The following is a 17,242-nucleotide window of genomic DNA, read 5'->3' as shown; positions in this document are numbered from 1 at the left end:
AACACAGAAAAATGCGGGAAAGCACCTGTGTCATTTTACATTTGAGCTAGATAAACATTATTTTATACTTTGGCTATTCAAAAATAGCAGATCTACAAGCTCATAGCGCGTCACTTTGCGCCGTGCTATGAACTTATGAACTTGTAGATCTGCATTTCTTTGAGAAATCGTGACAAATTTGTGCAAAACTTTGAATACATATATTCTTTTAAAGCGATCATTTTTACTCAAGTCTTTGCATTGGCAGCCAAACATATCATTTTGGGGGTCCTTGACATGAAAACGTTTGAGCACCACTGATTATAGCAGCATACGTTTTTCAGAAAACTGTAAGGATTTAGAACACATTTGTAGATTCTTTTCTTTTGCTTTAAAATCTTGAAAACATATTTTTTGATTAATATGAACTTAAATCATTGAACCACTTCAAGCCATATTCAAAGATTTCCACTTTCCAGTCTATATGCTTACAAGACGTTGAGATCGTAGCTCAAGATTCTTTTTTGTTTTTAACGTATGAACATTTTTGAAAATTACACCAAGCTAAAATGTTTATAAGATAGCATGTTATAGACAGATGCAGGTGGCATCCTATATTGACGTCTAGTTTCAATGTACAGATGATTCATTTATTGATATTATACGGTTTACTTTAGACTAATGATAGTTTTCTAATCTATGATCATAGATTACTATGTGTATGCATTTGATGCATTACGTCGTGTTTACCTACTGTAGCTTACTGTAAATCTGGATTAAGAGCGTCTGCTCGAAACTTGTAATAGACTAAGCCCATATTTACCTCCCTTTTTCCAATGTAAATATCTTTTATTTTTTTGTTATTTTTCTATTTATTTTTCTTCTATATGACGGTCTTTTTTCCCATTTTGTTAGGGTGATATCCTATGCATAGTACTGTGTTCTATCCGTCTGTCATTCGATGTTATATGAGATACATACAGGGTTCCTGTGTAGATAAGCTGAAGAGCTTACTACGATCTCCTTTTAGTTGACGTTGTACCAGTGAACTGTACTGTCGTGAAACTGTACCTTTTCCTATGCAAACTTCTAATAGTCTTCAATCAATCAATGGCTAAATCGTATACGAGGTGCCATATTCTCTGTAACATTGATACTATACTGACATGCAAAACATGGGGTTGATAGGCGTTAAAGATCAGCTGCATAATAATGGAATAATGGCCAATAAATCGATAAATATAATAACGATATCAGTTTACGATGAAAGGAAAGGTGGTGATGCTTCATCAATGGTCTTCTCTTCTCCATCTAAAAACTCCATAAGAACATAATTATTTCCTAAACTAAATAAACTTGAATTTAACCGCAGATCAATCAGCGCTCTACTTGAAGAACTTCCAACTCAATTGTAGCTCAATCAAAAACAGAAAAAAAAGGAGAAGCAAAAAATCAATTCTGAGCAATTATAGCCTCTTTCATTAGTGTATGCAAATGGAGGCGATGCTTTGATAGAATTGGTCTTTTATTTCCCCCTCCTGGCCGCAAACACACACACACACACACACACAGTTTGTCCCTCTCTCCCATGAAAGTACATATCGTTGCGGTCGGACAGAAACCTCTTATCTCCATATCTCCATGTACTTGTGTTTTTATCGTACATGAACGCTCCTACTTCATCACACTACTGCGACACACAAAAGCATCAAAATAAGCAGATCTGCAAGCTCGAAACGTGGCACGAAACAACGTGTTTCGAGCTTGCAGATATGCTTATTTGCCTTTTTTAAAACTTAAATCCTGAAAAGTAACAGTTTTGGACATATGAGGTTTCCACCTGACGGAGACGATATGTGTATGAGTACAATGACTTGGACCATGTTGTTTTCTTTCCCCCTCAGGTCTTGCGTTCATGTTGTATGCTGTGTGTGTGTGTGTGTGTGTGTGTGTGTGTGTGTGTGTGTGTGTGTGTGTGTGTGTGTGTGTGTGTGTGTGTGTGTGTGTGTTTAACGTGGGGGTTTGGGAAGCTGTGCTCACCCTTGTCCTGGCTTTGACACCCATCTCAACGGTGCTACGTGGCACCTTTGGCAGGGCGGCAGTGGCTTAGGTGGCAGAGCGATGGGATCTGAGGGCTCCCGGGTTCGACCCCCCGCAGGCTCCCCCTGGAATAGTGTCGAAGAGTCCTTGAGCAAGACGCTGACTGAACCACTACCCGCTGCTCCTGATGAGCAGGTTGCATGGTGCCTTGCTTGGATTCCTCCACTGTCTGTGTGTGAATGGGTGAAATGCACCATTTGCCATTTGTAAAAGAGGTCTTAAATAAGCTGAAAACTAAGCAAAGATCCTTACAGGTTCTTTGTATGGCAGTGGTGCTACTGTACAGAATACTGTATAGCAGTGGTTCTCAAACGTTTCAGGTTGCGACCCCCCCAAATAATCACATTTGAACCCCCCACCCTGACAAGCACTTGGAATTGTAGGAATTGAGGCATCACATTTACGAGGCGTTGTGAGTTTGTAGATCGACTTTTTTCATTTTGTTAAAAAAATTACAAAAATAGGGTATTAAAAAGGTCTTAAAGGTCCTTACATTTCCACTTCACTGCCATCTGGGGTGGTTCTTATTATAGGCTTTGTGTAAACATAAATGTCACAGACAGTTATGACAAACAACTTAAATATACAACGAAACTACTTGACATATTTAATATCTCTTTACTTTAGAAAAACATAGAAATAGCAGAAATAGGCCATCTATAGTACAAGCTCATCAAGCTTCCGCTATTCTTTGAAATCATTTTTCAACATGGAAACGGTAATGATGATGATTATGCAAAATAACTGATCATCTCAAATAATTGATTAGACTGTTATGGAATAATTGTGACACGTGTGCCCCCACCTCCACTGCTGACTTTGAAATACTCACAAATTCAGTTGCAATGCCATCCCATGTTGTCCACAAGTACATTTCATGGAATCTTCCACTAAACGTGGTCAAAATGAATCCATCATCTTGCACTGATTTGTGTCTTTGAGCTGTATTTTACCTTGGCATGGCGACCATTAAGCATAGATGTCACAACAGTGCCATTAAAAGGCATTATGTTCTACTAACTAATGGCAGGTCTCAGAGACTTCCAGCTCTTCTTATTTTTTTAATAGTCCCATCTTTTCTTTTTCCCTCGCGACCGCTCAAACCACGCGGGGGGGCACGTTCCCAGCAAAAAAAAAAAGAAAAAAGAAAACGCGTGATTTAAAATGATGTCCTCCGTGAACTACATTCTCCGCCAGGAATGATTCGATTTGCGAATAATATTCATATTTTCTGAGTGTACCTGCATTGCATTTGTATGGATCACTTTGGAGTTTAAAAGAAATAATGAAAAACTGAAATCGAGCAAATCTAATCAACATATCGAGAGGCAGTTGCATGGAGTCTGCAGTCATCTGGACCTACGGTGGGGGGGTAGCACAGGGGTCACCATCATGCCTTTTATGATGTCCCTCCGAAATCTATCTGAATCACTTTAACCCAATTAGGCCTAGACTTATTGACTGCTTTAACCAGTGAAAAATAGATATACAAGCTCACAGCGCGGCACCGAGTGCCGCGATGCGAGCTTGTAGATCTGCTATTTTTGAAAAAGTCATAAAAATGTGTGCAAATCTTTGAATATATGTATTTTAAAGCGAACGTTTGTAACTAAAATTTTGCTTCTGGGGGGTCCCTGGAACAAAATATATTGAGATGGGAGTCCGTGGCCAAATACATATCATTTTGGGGGTCCTTCACATGAAAAGGTTTGAGAACTACTGACATGTAGTCTCTACAAGAACAGACTAACTGAGCTCCATTTAAGTGAAAAGGACCTTTTCTTTGACGATGGCTGGCCAGATTGCTGACATAGAAACATAGGGTTTTTCAAAAAACCTTAGAAGGATTCAAAAGACATTATAGAATCGGGTCAAAATTCTAATTTTCACAATTTTTCAAAAATAGCAGATCTACAAGCTCGCAGCGCGGCCGCGCTGTGAGCTTGTATATCTGCTGTTTTTTCAATAGTTAAAGCACAAAATAATGATACACAATAATGTGTACCCGTTCTGAATAGGTTAAATTGGATCTAAAAGATGTGGGGACACATACATCACACAACAGCAGCCCCCCCCCCCCCCCCCTCCCCCCCGATGGTGTGGTCACTCGTCCCAGGAATCCCACCTCCCACCAGAAAATAAGGTTATAAAAATCGGCTTTGGAAATCCTATTAATAATTCATAATCTTGTTAGGAAAAGAACAAACGTTTCTCTCGTTCGAGCGATTCCAGTTTGCTAAGGATTTGTTGCTTGTGTTATAATAGAAGGAGGAGTGGGGGGAGGGGTACTTGAATTGGAGCTGGGATCACGGTGTGTGTGTGTGTGTGTGTGTGTGTGTGTGTGTGTGTGTGTGTGTGTGTGTGTGTGTGTGTGTGTGTGTGTGTGTGTGTGTGTGTGTGAGTGAGTGAGAGAGAGAGGGCTGGCGAATTGTTGATGATTTTGGTCCCCCGAGCCGGAAAAACAGCCGATCTGCAAGCTCACGACGCGCCGCAAGTGCGGCGCGTCGTGAGCTTGCAGATCGGCTGTTTTCCCAGGTAAAGCGCGACACGGCCGTAAGACGGGGCCTAAGCCCGGGCTTAAGCTCGGCTGTGTGTGGAAGAATAACTCAAGGCCATTTCACAGTCTCTGCTTTTCTTTATTAAAGCGATCGTCACAGTAAACATGTCTAGGGCCAGAGACACAGGGATTTCCATTTGACACCGTGCCTGACTATTTTTCTCTCCTCATATCGCTTTTCTTTTTCTCTCCTCCACTAGGCCTATCTTTTTCTTCTTTTACAAAAAAAATAAAACAATACTCAAGAGGGGACACTGTATCTTTAGATTATATTTCAATAATGTCATGACATTTGCGTCGGTGTCGCTATAATCAAACGTAACAGACAGCCGCCGACGTTTTATCCTCTGAATAAATGTAAAAAACATACAGCATATAATATCTGGTGACATATGGGATACAAACCCCTGTTCTACGGCAGAGTCAAGTTGGTCTATAATCAAGTGATGTATAGCATTAATACTGTATATTGTACAGTAATACCAGGTAATGCGTAGTTGCCTGTTGTGCGGTTCGAAGATATATCCAAATACAGTCAGTGAGGTCAAGATTGTAGCAGTGTGTTGCAGTTCACTTCATCTTACTACAATTACAAGATTCAGACGTGTAAAAGCAGTTCAATATAAACTCGGTCACAAATATTGAATATGTATAAGCCTTAGGTGTGATAGCTCTGATATATGATAATTAAAAATAGCAAATAATTTGGCATATTAACCACTGTGTATATGTATAGGCAGACAAACATCATCGTCAAATGCATTTCAAACGTGGCCGATTAAAACAAAAAGCAGCAATACATTAATACTGTTAACAACAAAATACATTTGTTTAATGGATTTGGTGGATGAGTGCATTATTAGTAATACTACTATAGGCCTGTTACTACAACTGCATCCACTACTACTACTACTACTACTACTACTACTACTACTACTACTACCAAGGTCTTGTTAGAATCTTAGCAAACACTGCCTCCCTGTGTTCAAAATAGGTCCCTACACCAACAGAAGAACACTGGAATGACAAAAAAAACCTTTCAAACAACATTTCAGAAGAAAAAACATACAAAGTTACAAACTGCCTGTGGGCTTTGGGTATTCATCACACCACAAATGATGTTTTTCATACAGGAACTCCTTGAAGACGAGTTCAAACAAATAATAAATAGAAAAATGTATATGACATCAAAAACAAAAAAAACATTTAGGCATGGTTCGAAATGTTGCTTAGTGAAATTGTTGGACTAGCACACTTTTTTCCATTTTGATATTGAAATCTAATACTTTGTCCTCCACCAACGAGAGAAAGTTGATGTGCATAGCATTCACGCTTGGTTCTCAACCTGTAGGTCGGGACCGCCAGGAGGGTCCCCACATGATTTGGGGGGGACAGTGTAGTGATAAATTAAGGACTTTATAATATAAAAAAAGAAAGAAAGAAAAGAAGAAAAAAAGACCATTACTGCCTCAAAGGTAATCAACAAACTATACAATAAAAAATGTCAAACATTGGCCAAATTGTCAAAGAAGCAAAAAAAATTGAAAATAGCCAGTCTACAAGCTAGCATATAGGATTATTGATTATTTTGGGGGGGGCGTGGCCCGAAAAGGTTCAGAACCATTAAAGTAGAGCATATAGTTGAAATAAAGAGATATGAAAAAAGGTTTGAGAGCGTTAACACAGCGGTGAAAATACTAACGGCCACCGTTCGACTTGGCAGTTTGTTTCCACTCGGAAGCGCTGGGCAGCACCGTCCCATTTCACGGGCAGAAACTCGTGCCCCAACGTGCCCTCCACAGGGCAGCAGCACCCTGGCACACCCTGCCTAGTCCCACACTTTGAAGGGTGGGTGCAACCGTCTGAACTGGGAAGGAGGAAGTGTTCGTACCGGTTTGTCATAGCGTGCGGCTGCGCGAGGAGGAGCCGTTCTGCGTGGGAGCGGCCACCGTGTTGCTGTAGAGCTTCTGCTGCTCCTGTTTCATGGCTTCCTTCACCTTCTCTCGCTTCAGTCCCCCGTCCCTGCAATGTCCACACACAGTTAGGGCTGTCACAATTATTACATAATCGTCTAATCGTGATTATTTGACATTATCGCAATTATTTTTGTCATAATCGTCATAATCGTGAATGTTAAAGAAATTCAGAAATAGTGGAAATAGCAGATCTACAAGCTCACAACGCGTCGCATCGCGACGCGTTGTGAGCTTGTAGATCGGCTATTTCCACTATCAATGTTATTTTTTAAGTAGTAAGTTGTCAAATATGTCAGTAATGTATTTGTGTGTTTAGGTTATGTATCATATCTACCATATGCAACTTCAAAGCCTAAAAGCCAAACAGAAATGTTGAAAAATCATATCGTATCGAAAATGAAAAATCATATTGTGACAGCCCTACACACAGTGAGTACCGTTACCAACCAATATACTGCATCCCTGTTTGTTTGTTTTTTACATTTTGGGAACCGAATGACGGCTTTCAGATGGTGTTTAAGGACAACTTCCGCCTGATGGAGGGGAGAGGAACTGGTTGGAATAACGTGTGTAATTGACACCAGGTGAAAAATGGGTTATTTAGTTAGATGTCCTTTTTTTGAATTAAAAGGACATCTTCGTTTGTTTGGGTTTTTTTTACAACAAGGGTTCATTCATGTTTTAGATTGTAATCGGAGAAAAGAAAATATATATATATTTTTCCATTCACAGCTTTTAGCCATCGATTTCAGTGGGCAGACAAGTGGCTAAATATGTCTTTTTAGACGCAACAAGCCGGCGATTTCTTTATTACTATTTAAAGTAACACTACTAGCCCACATAAGTCACATCTGTCCATGAACGATTGCAGTGCATCTTGGGAATGGGAAGCGGGAGGTAAACAATAAGTCTACTACACCAGTGTTTCTCAAACTTTCAAATTTCAAGGTCTTCCCCTCAACTCTGACAGTGTACAAATGGAACCAAATGGACCTTAACAGGTTCATTTAGTTCCATTTGTACACTGTCAGAGTTACAGACTTATATGGGTCCATTTAGACCTCCCTAAAGGAACCCACAGAGTCCCTGGAATCCACTTTGAGAACCACTGCACTACACAATTGGCAGCAATAATACTATAGTAGACTCATATACTCATCTACAAACGCTGTGATGACAAAAGAGCTAGGAGAAGTGGCAGGCTACCAAAATGAACGTTACACATTATGACTAAGGGATCTGCATCATTATTTGTACTATGTATGGTTCATTACCAAGCCAGGTCCAGCAGTCCTCCCCGGTTAGCGATGGCTTTTTTCACTCTGTTGGCAAAATGAGCGGCGTCCTCCCCATCCTATGAAAACAACAATAACAATCATCATAATAATAAGAACTAGACTCACAGTTACGTTGTACTGCGTAGTCATGCACATGTAGTGAGTAAGGAAGGTGTTGGTTTGAGCAATGAGTATGAATGATGCATGTGGACAATTGGGGATAAATGTGTAGTATAATTCAGGGGTTTTCAAAGTGGGTGACGGGGCACCCTGGGGTGCCGCGACGGCAGTCCAGGGGTGCCGCGAGATAATTTGATAATATTTGGACACTTGAAAAACTATTTAGTATCATTTTAAACTAGAAGTACAAAGTTATTTTCAGTCAGTTCTAACCAAATGGCTATTATCTCAACGTTTTCCTCGCAACATAGTCACTAAAATATCGTCACTGTCGGGCAGAAACCTTGTATCTCCAAGTTTCAAATGTGTACGTCTTTTGGTAAAGCAAAGCCCTGCTTCATCATACAAGACTGTCGCACAAATCTAGTGAAAACAGCCGATCTACAAGCACACAACGCCTCGCATCACAAGGCGGTGTGTGCTTGTAGATCGGCTGTTTTCACTAGTTTAGTACATTTTATAGATTATAAATACAAAACAAACGGTTTTGGACATACAAGGTTCCACCCGAAATTATAATGTAGGGGTGCCTCGGATTAAAAAATATATTTATGAGGTGCCCTGAGACAAAAACGTTTGGGAACCCCTGGTATAAATATATAGTATAAATGTAACCATTGAACCCCTGGTATAAATATATAGTATAAATGTAACCATTGAACCCCTGGTATAAATATATAGTATAAATGCAAGTTTACTCTGAGGAAACGTCACAGCTTGTCCGTGTGTAGACGTGTACACATGTTTACAGTCTACGCCTACGGGTTTGCCGCTCTGACATCATGCACTGTGATGTCCGGCACATCTTGTCCACATATCTGTGTATCTCTGAAAGTCACGCCTGCGTCACCTGTCACATCACAGGTGATATGCTAGATATGCTCTTTTCACAATAGAACCGTGTTATACAAAATGTAATGCCTCAAGTCTTAGTGCTTGTCAGGGTGAGGGGGTCCCCAGTTCAAATATGATTATTTTGGGGGTCGCAGCCTGAAAAGGTTGAGAACCACTGCTCTATGTGGACATGGGTTCACATAATACCCACCTTTTGTATTATTGCGACCGAAGGTCGCATTATACCCTGAGAAATCTCGTAGCTTGTCTGACTGTCAGTATTGTCTGTCAGTACAGGAAGTGATGTCACGTGATGTCAGTGAGTCACAGTGATGTGGTACAGAATGACTCATATATGGGCATAAAAAGGATGTCACGTGACATCACTTCCTGTACTGACAGTCAGACAAGCTACAAGATTTCTCAGGGTATAAAAGTCCATATATGGTCATTCCCTGAAAAAGAAAAAAAACTTTTATGCCCATACATGGAGATTTCTGATGTCATAAATCCCAGGCCGAAAATGAGAATGTTAAGGTACCCCCTTATGCCCATATATGGAGATCCACAGGCATCAAACCAAGGCCCTAACTCACCAAGGCCCTGCTTGGCATTACTTACGTACGTTTTATGCCCATATATGGAGATTATGTTATCAATATTAAGGACATTTATGGGAATGCCCATATTTGGTAATGTCCATATATGCATGTATATGAGTAACTGGTCCCAGATACATCACTAAAGGGCGACCTCGCCCTTTAGGGCGAGGTCGCATGTCACCCTGAGGTTGCAAGTCACCCTGAGGTTGCAAGTCACCCTGAGGTGTCTTACTAGTGTATTATATTTGGTGTTTATGTTATTACCCTGGGAGGATCCATTATTGTTCTTCCTCACTTTATTCTTCTTTATTTTGTTTGTTTGTTTGTTTGATTGATTGATTGATTGAGGTAGAACTCTTTAACTCATATAACATTGAATGACAGACATATAGAACATTTCCTTTTTTTTTTATAAATACGGCTAGTGAGCTTGTAGATCTGCTATAGTAGATCTGCAAACAGATGTGATATTTTCAAAGAGCAACACCCGAGCGCAACCAAACAGAAAATGACTTGTCTTTTAGTTCTACTGAATCTCTTCTCCACTATAGTCCCTCCCTAAGATTTTCAAAAAATGCTTTTTTTTTTTGTTTGTTTGTTTGTGAATTAGTCAGGGCCAGGGCAAGATCAGAAACAAGGTCAGAAGAAATAGCTAAATGAATTGTGAGCTACAATTCTTTGCTATTTTTGTCACAGACTAAAACGAAGGAAATTTATTTTAGCAGTTGAGCAGTGCAAACCGCTCCTACATTTCACTTTGTGTGTATTAGTACGGATCTCCATGTATGGATAGCAAAAATGTATTAGTACGGATCTCCATGTATGGATAGCAAAAATGTATTAGTACGGATCTCCATGTATAGAGAACCATGCTCATACAAGCACTGACGTCAAAGGAGATATGCATGTGTGTCATGTTTGCACCACTCACTTCGCACAGGTGCGATTATTTTGTAAACAGAGAGATCGGTTGATCCAAGCGACTTGGCACATCATGCCCATGCCGAGTTTGAAGTTGGGCAGTCCCACATATGGGCATGCCCTAAATTGCCCATAAATGGACATGTCGGTCGGATCGGCGGTTCTGGAAAACTGGATCTCCATATATGCCTATGTATGGGTGTATCGGCTGGGTATGACGTCACATAATCACGCAATGACATCACAACATGCCTTATAAAATGAAAGGCAAATAAGCAAGATCTGCAGTTGGTCTCCAGACTATTGGTTGATCTAACTAAGTGACTAAACTTTTTCCTGTAATAATAAGAGATCGGACACTGAGAGGAGACGGAGAAGAAAAGAAGACATCTTTATCGTCATGGCACTGGGCCCATGCGGCAAGCTATCCAAATGGATGCTCCTCATTCTCAACACGGTGTTGCTTTCGGTGGGGATTGCCATGTTGACTCTTGGCCTGTGGTTGAGGTTTAACCATGGCACCAAAGCCATTTTTGAAACCACTAAGTTCGAGTCAAGTGCATTTGTCAACGGTGTGACTGTGCTGCTCACACTGGGTTCAGTGTTGCTGGCCGTGGTTCTCTTCGGAGGCTTCAGTGCCTACAACGAGAGTCGACGCGCCCTCCAATTGTTCGCTGTTCTGCTGGCCTTCCTGGCCGGGTCAGTGGCGGTACTCGGAGTGCTCGCCTACACCAGAAGCGATGAGGTCGAGGTAAAGCTGTTGGAGTTCTACAACACCCTGTATGCTCTGTACTTCAAGAAGGACCCAGCCATTGCCGTCACTCTCACGCTCTTCCACCGTGCGTTCCATTGCTGTGGCTTGCTGGGGGGCTTGTTTGAACTCGCGGTTAAACAGACGTGCCCCAAACCCAGCGCGGTTGTGAAGGTCGTGCCGAGCTGCCCTAAAGCCATTGCAAGTGCCATGAAGAGCCATGCACCGGTGGTCATGGGCGGCTTCCTCGGAACTGGCGCTCTTCTTCTCACAGCCCTGGCGTGCACCGTTATACTCATCTGAACTGGCGCTCTTCTTCTCACAGCCCTGGCGTGCACCGTTATACTCATCGGAAAGATCAAGAAAGGCGCCAATCAGGTGGGTCCTGGTGGTCATAGAGGTCATATATAAATGAGGGAGGGCGAGCTCTTTGTGCATCCCCGTCCCGTGTCCCCATGAAGGGAACGCAGGGACACGATTCTCCCATCCCCGTCCCGTGTCCCCATGAAGGGAACGCAGGGACACGATTCTCCCATCCCCATCCCGTGTCCCCATGAAGGGAACGCAGGGACACGATTCTCCCATCCCCGTCCCGTGTCCCCATGAAGGGAACGCAGGGACACGATTCTCCCATCCCCGTCCCGTGTCCCCATGAAGGGAACGCAGGGACACGATTCTCCCATCCCCGTCCCGTGTCCCCATGAAGGGAACGCAGGGACACGATTCTCCCATCCCCGTCCCGTGTCCCCATGAAGGGAACGCAGGGACACGATTCTCCCATCCCCGTCCCGTGTCCCCATGAAGGGAACGCAGGGACACGATTCTCCCATCCCCGTCCCGTGTCCCCATGAAGGGAACGCAGGGACACGATTCTCCCATCCCCGTCCCGTGTCCCCATGAAGGGAACGCAGGGACACGATTCTCCCATCCCCGTCCCGTGTCCCCATGAAGGGAACGCAGGGACACGATTCTCCCATCCCCGTCCCGTGTCCCCATGAAGGGAACGCAGGGACACGATTCTCCCATCCCCGTCCCGTGTCCCCATGAAGGGAACGCAGGGACACGATTCTCCCATCCCCGTCCCGTGTCCCCATGAAGGGAACGCAGGTCTGGAGGCGGGGACACGATTCTCCCATCCCCATCCCGTGTCCCCATGAAGGGAACGCAGGTCTGGAGACGGGGACACGATTCTCCCATCCCCGTCGCGTCCCCACGGGACGGGAGGACGGAACGCTGTCAGGTAGCACCTAAACCAGTGATGGCAAACTCATTTTGGACGAAAGGTGACTTTTTCCTGTTGCCTCAGTCACTGCTATAGCTAGCAGTATAGCAGTATATCATTTTATAAATTCTGTTCATTATTAAGTATATATATAAAATAGCTACTTTCATTATTGATATTACATTTGCCTACAAGAAACCCTGCTATAATTTGTAAATGGCGTTCGGAATCTCCTTATGCAGAGCTGATTGTTGACATCAGGCTGTTGCGCTGACTAATTGTGATATCACTTCATAAAAGGCTCTGACATCATGTACGCCACATGAGTAAACAAAAAAATCAAACCTCGGTTCGAAGTGAAGCGGTGGACAGATAAAACCTCTATTCTGAATGTATTTGTGGCTTGCTACATCCTCAAAGTATCCATTCATCTAACCGGGAGGGACATCGACATTTTGCTTTTTGAGAAAGCCTATTCATTCTGGACTGATATTTTACACGTACGGGACAGGAAAAACCTGTTCATTCTGGCCTGGAGTGACCATATATGGACATAAGGTAACATACTTTGTGTTTTTGAAAAGCCCTGTTCATTCTGGACTGAGATCACCATATATGGTAATTAAACGGACATTCTGTTTTTGAAAAAGCCTGTTCATTCTGGACTGAAATGACCATATATGGGCGTGATACACACAAAGCCATTCATTGGAAGCGGTTTTCACCGCTTCAAAATCTCTGAGATGTCCATGGGCATAAAATGGATGCAGACAGACAGATACATATATCTCCATATATGGGTATAAATGGACACAATCAAACAGATGGTCAAAACGGGTCCTATGACAACAGGTATAATGGGGTTTGCATCAAAGGGGGAACCGGCACTGTGTCTGCAACACAGTCGGAGGCACAGACAGATACAGAGATCTCCATAATGGGCATAAAGGGACACAGACAAACAGATACAGCGATTTCCATACATGGGCATAAAATGGATGCAGACAGACAGATACAGAGATCTCCATATATGAGCATAAATGGACACAGGCAAACAGGTGGTCAATACGGGTCCTACAGAGATCTCCATATATGGGCATAAAATGGACCCAGACAGACAGATAACTACATATATGGGCATAAATGGACACAGGCAAACAGATGGTCAAAACGGCTCCTACAGAGATCTCTATGGGCATAAAATGGACGTAGACAGACAGATATCTCCATATATGGGCATACATGGACACACGCAAACATGGTCAATTAAAGGGCGGGACATTTATTCCCTATTTACATTGTTCCCGAATCGGCCAGGTCGCCGACTGCACCTTATAATTTTCACTCCCAACGCCTTGTATTTATAGCATATCGCCGTTGTCGGGTGGAAACCTTGTATGTCCAAAACCGTTCGTTTTGTATTTATCATCTATAAAATGTACTAAACTAGTGAAAACAGCAGATCTACAAGCAGGGCTTTGCTTTACCAAAATACGTACACATTTGAAACTTGGAGATACAAGGTTTCTGCCTAACAGTGATGATATTTTAGAGATACCTTATTTACAGGTCCCTTTTACCAATTATAGAGGGTTTAAATGGTATCGGATACGCAGCTCAGCTCAGTGAATTGATCCCAGTGCATGACGGAGGATGATTTCACAATACATTTTAACCCATTTAGGCCTAGGATTATTGACTGCTTTAACTATTGAAACATAGCAGATATACAAGCTCACAGTAGATCTGCTATTTTTGAAAACGTTGTGAAAATGTGTGCACATTTTTGAATATATGTATTTTTTCAAGTGAACGTTTGCAACTCAAATTTTGCTTCTGGGTGGCCCCTGGAACTAAATATTTTGAGATGAGGGTCCGTGGCCAAATATATATAATTTTGTGGGTCCTTCACATGAAAAAGTTTGAGTTTGACGATGGCGAGCCAGATTGCTGACATAGAAACATAGGTTTTTCAAAAAGAAGGATTCAAAAGACACTTATAGAATCGTGTCAAAATTCTAATTTTCACGATTTTTCTAAAATAGCAGATCTACAAGCTCGCAGCGCGGCACTCGGTGCCGCGCTGTGAGCTTGTAGATCTGCTATTTTTCAATAGTTAAAGCATAAAATAATGATACGCAATAATGTGTACCCGTTTTTCTCACGATAAACGATAATATGGATTATTGTCCCAACCCTACCACACACAGCGAGGGCATGGCTTACCCGTCTCTCCATTGGAGGAAGATACCACACGTTGACCACGATGGCCCAGCTGGTCATCATTCTGAGCAGATAGCTGACCATGTTGTACTTGGCACTGTTCCAGAAGGCATCTCCGAAACGAGGGTCATACTGGAAAAGAAAAAAAAAAGAGAATTCATGTTAGTCAAAGAAAACCTACTTGTTAAGCGATACAGGGTTCCCACACATTTTTACCAATTCATTTCCAAAACGTTTCCAGAATATTTAACCCAATTTCCAGGACTATATAACAATAATTCAGCTCTATAACAGGTCGCTTACTCCTATGCGCAATGCCTAAAGACAGCTAGTGTAGTGTTTTCAGGCAGTGACCCCCGAAATAATCATGTTTTAACTGGGGAACCTGGCACCCTGACGAGCACTAAGAGTTGAGGAATTTTGTATAACACGGTTCTATTGTGAAAATAGCAGATCTACATGCTCACATGCTTGTGAGCATGTAGATCGGCTATTTTCACAATTTCTGTCTGTAATATTTGACAATTTGGCCCATGTTTAATTTGTCATTTCAGAGGTATTAAAGTGATCCCTGACTAATACGACAAATATGCCTTAATACATCATAATCGTCCTCTATAACCACAATGTAAAATTAAAAACACCTTAATTATTTTATTTCTTCTAGAAATAGCTAATCTTTCACTCAATAGGGGAAATGCCCGTCGCAAGTTGATGATGTCATGTGTGATCTATCCCTTTGGAATTTATGGCATGCATGTGCAAATAAAAACAAACTTAATACTTCATATGGTTAATATGAGCATCAACTCAATATTTCAAATGTGTTTTTTGCACATGCATGCCATAAATTCCATAGGGTTAGATCACACATGACATTTATGACATCATCAACTTGCGACAGGCATTTCCCCTGTTGAGTGAAAGATTAGCTATTTCTAGAAGAAATAAAATAATTAAGGTGTTTTTAATTTTACATTGTAGTTATAGAGGACAATTATAATGTATTAAGGCATATTTGTCGTATTAGTCAGGGATCACTTTAACAAAATCAATAACCAAAGACAATGCATAGCTATTTTTCCAGCACCTTCCAGAACCCTTGATCAATTCCAAAACGTTTCCAGTACTGAAAAAAAAAGAAAATCTAATTTCAAAACATTTCCAGGAATTTCATGTCCGTGGGAACCCTGGAGATAGGAGATATCTAGTAATTGATTGATTGGCGTCCAAAACCTTTTTTTGGCCCTTTATACTAATTTCTGAAAGCCCAACTACCTCCTTCCCCCGAGTACAGTATTTTTGCTTGACATCGAAAGTCCAGTTCCAATGCCAATATGTTGAAAATAAAACAGCATAATGTCAAATAAACATTGCTTTCTATACAATAACAGTTATACTAGTCAAGTTATTGATGTCATTTTGTTTAACAATTTACAGATGAGCAGGTTCACAAAAGTCTGTCAACGATTAACCATAACAGTAAAATACATATTCCCATTTTCTAATTTTTTCTTACATACCCCCTGCAGTACCCACGCGCTCACCTAGGTGTACACGTGCCCCCATTTGAAAAAACACTGGATTAAGAGATGAGGTAATATTCCTTTTAAATTTTGTATTTTGTTGTAAGCTCGTAGATTGGCTATTTTCCGCGAAGAGCCCTGAGGGACCACACAGAGAAAGCCCGGAGCTCCACAATGTGTGTGGTTTAAATCAGGGGTTTCAACGTTTTCAGGCCAAGGACCCCTTAGTTGAGAGAGCGATGAAGCAGGGACCCCCACAAACTTATCATAGATTGCATATAGTTTCATTGTTTGACAGCACAATCATCAGTGTATTTTGGATTCATGTCAAATCAATTTGTGTTTTCAGATATTTAACCACTTGAACCGTCAATACTTAATAAACTTGACCTTTCACTCTGTACTTAGTCTGCTCTTTTCCCCCTCTACACCAAACCTCTTTGCCGGAAATAGCCGATCTACAAGCTCGCAACGCCTCGCGTGAGCTTGTAGATCGGCTATTTTTGGCCAAAGTTCTCAGAATAAGGACGCAAGGGTTCAAGAGGTTGTCATAAAAAAGGAGAAAAAAAAAGTTTCTATCACTCAAAGATGTGGAGGACCCCCTGTAGCAACTCATAATGTAATAACGGCTCATAATGTAATAAGGGCTCATAATGTAATAAAAAAAATGTAATAAAAACTCATAATGTAATAATCAGCTCATAATGTAATAAAAAAACGAGCGCATAACGTAATAACAGATTTTTCAATAATGTAATAATGTAATAATGTGTTACATTAAGAACCTCCACATAGGAGGCTCATAATGTAATAAAACTTCATAATGTAATAATGGCCTATTTTTTTGGTAAATATCATGGTATTTGCGACCGACCTCCAGGGACCCCCAGGGACCCCCTGCCACCACCGCCAAATAGTGCAAAAATGACCAAATCAACACCCCAACTGGGCTGCTCATGGGGGAATTCCCAGGGACCACCGACTCCTGCTACTCCAACAGTCCTTCACCTTCATTGGTTTAACTTTGCCCCGCCCCCTCCCCTCATTGGCCGAAAGTTTATTTGGCTTTACTCATCAACTGTTTGTCGTACAAA

At 41.6% G+C, this 17,242-nt stretch overlaps 1 protein-coding gene across 2 annotated transcripts in view; it reads right to left on the bottom strand.

The window, feature by feature from the left end:
• Positions 1 to 4,694: 4,694 nt before the first annotated feature.
• Positions 4,695 to 17,242, bottom strand: part of gpat3 (glycerol-3-phosphate acyltransferase 3) — a 32,813-nt gene continuing 20,265 nt past the window's right edge. For both annotated transcript variants that reach the window (XM_080743897.1, XM_080743898.1), the window contains 3 exons: positions 14,626 to 14,754; positions 7,887 to 7,966; positions 4,695 to 6,658 (listed from right to left, as the gene is read on the bottom strand). In XM_080743897.1, coding sequence (XP_080600023.1) covers positions 6,535 to 6,658; positions 7,887 to 7,966; positions 14,626 to 14,754 — 333 coding nt within the window. In that variant the 3' untranslated portion in view covers positions 4,695 to 6,534. The remainder of the gene's footprint in view (positions 6,659 to 7,886; positions 7,967 to 14,625; positions 14,755 to 17,242) is intronic.

The sequence above is a fragment of the Nannobrachium achirus genome (assembly GCF_963921795.1).
Source record: "Nannobrachium achirus genome assembly, chromosome: 15".
NCBI classification, from domain to species: domain Eukaryota; kingdom Metazoa; phylum Chordata; class Actinopteri; order Myctophiformes; family Myctophidae; genus Nannobrachium; species Nannobrachium achirus.
This window is presented reverse-complemented; position numbering and strand designations above follow the sequence as displayed.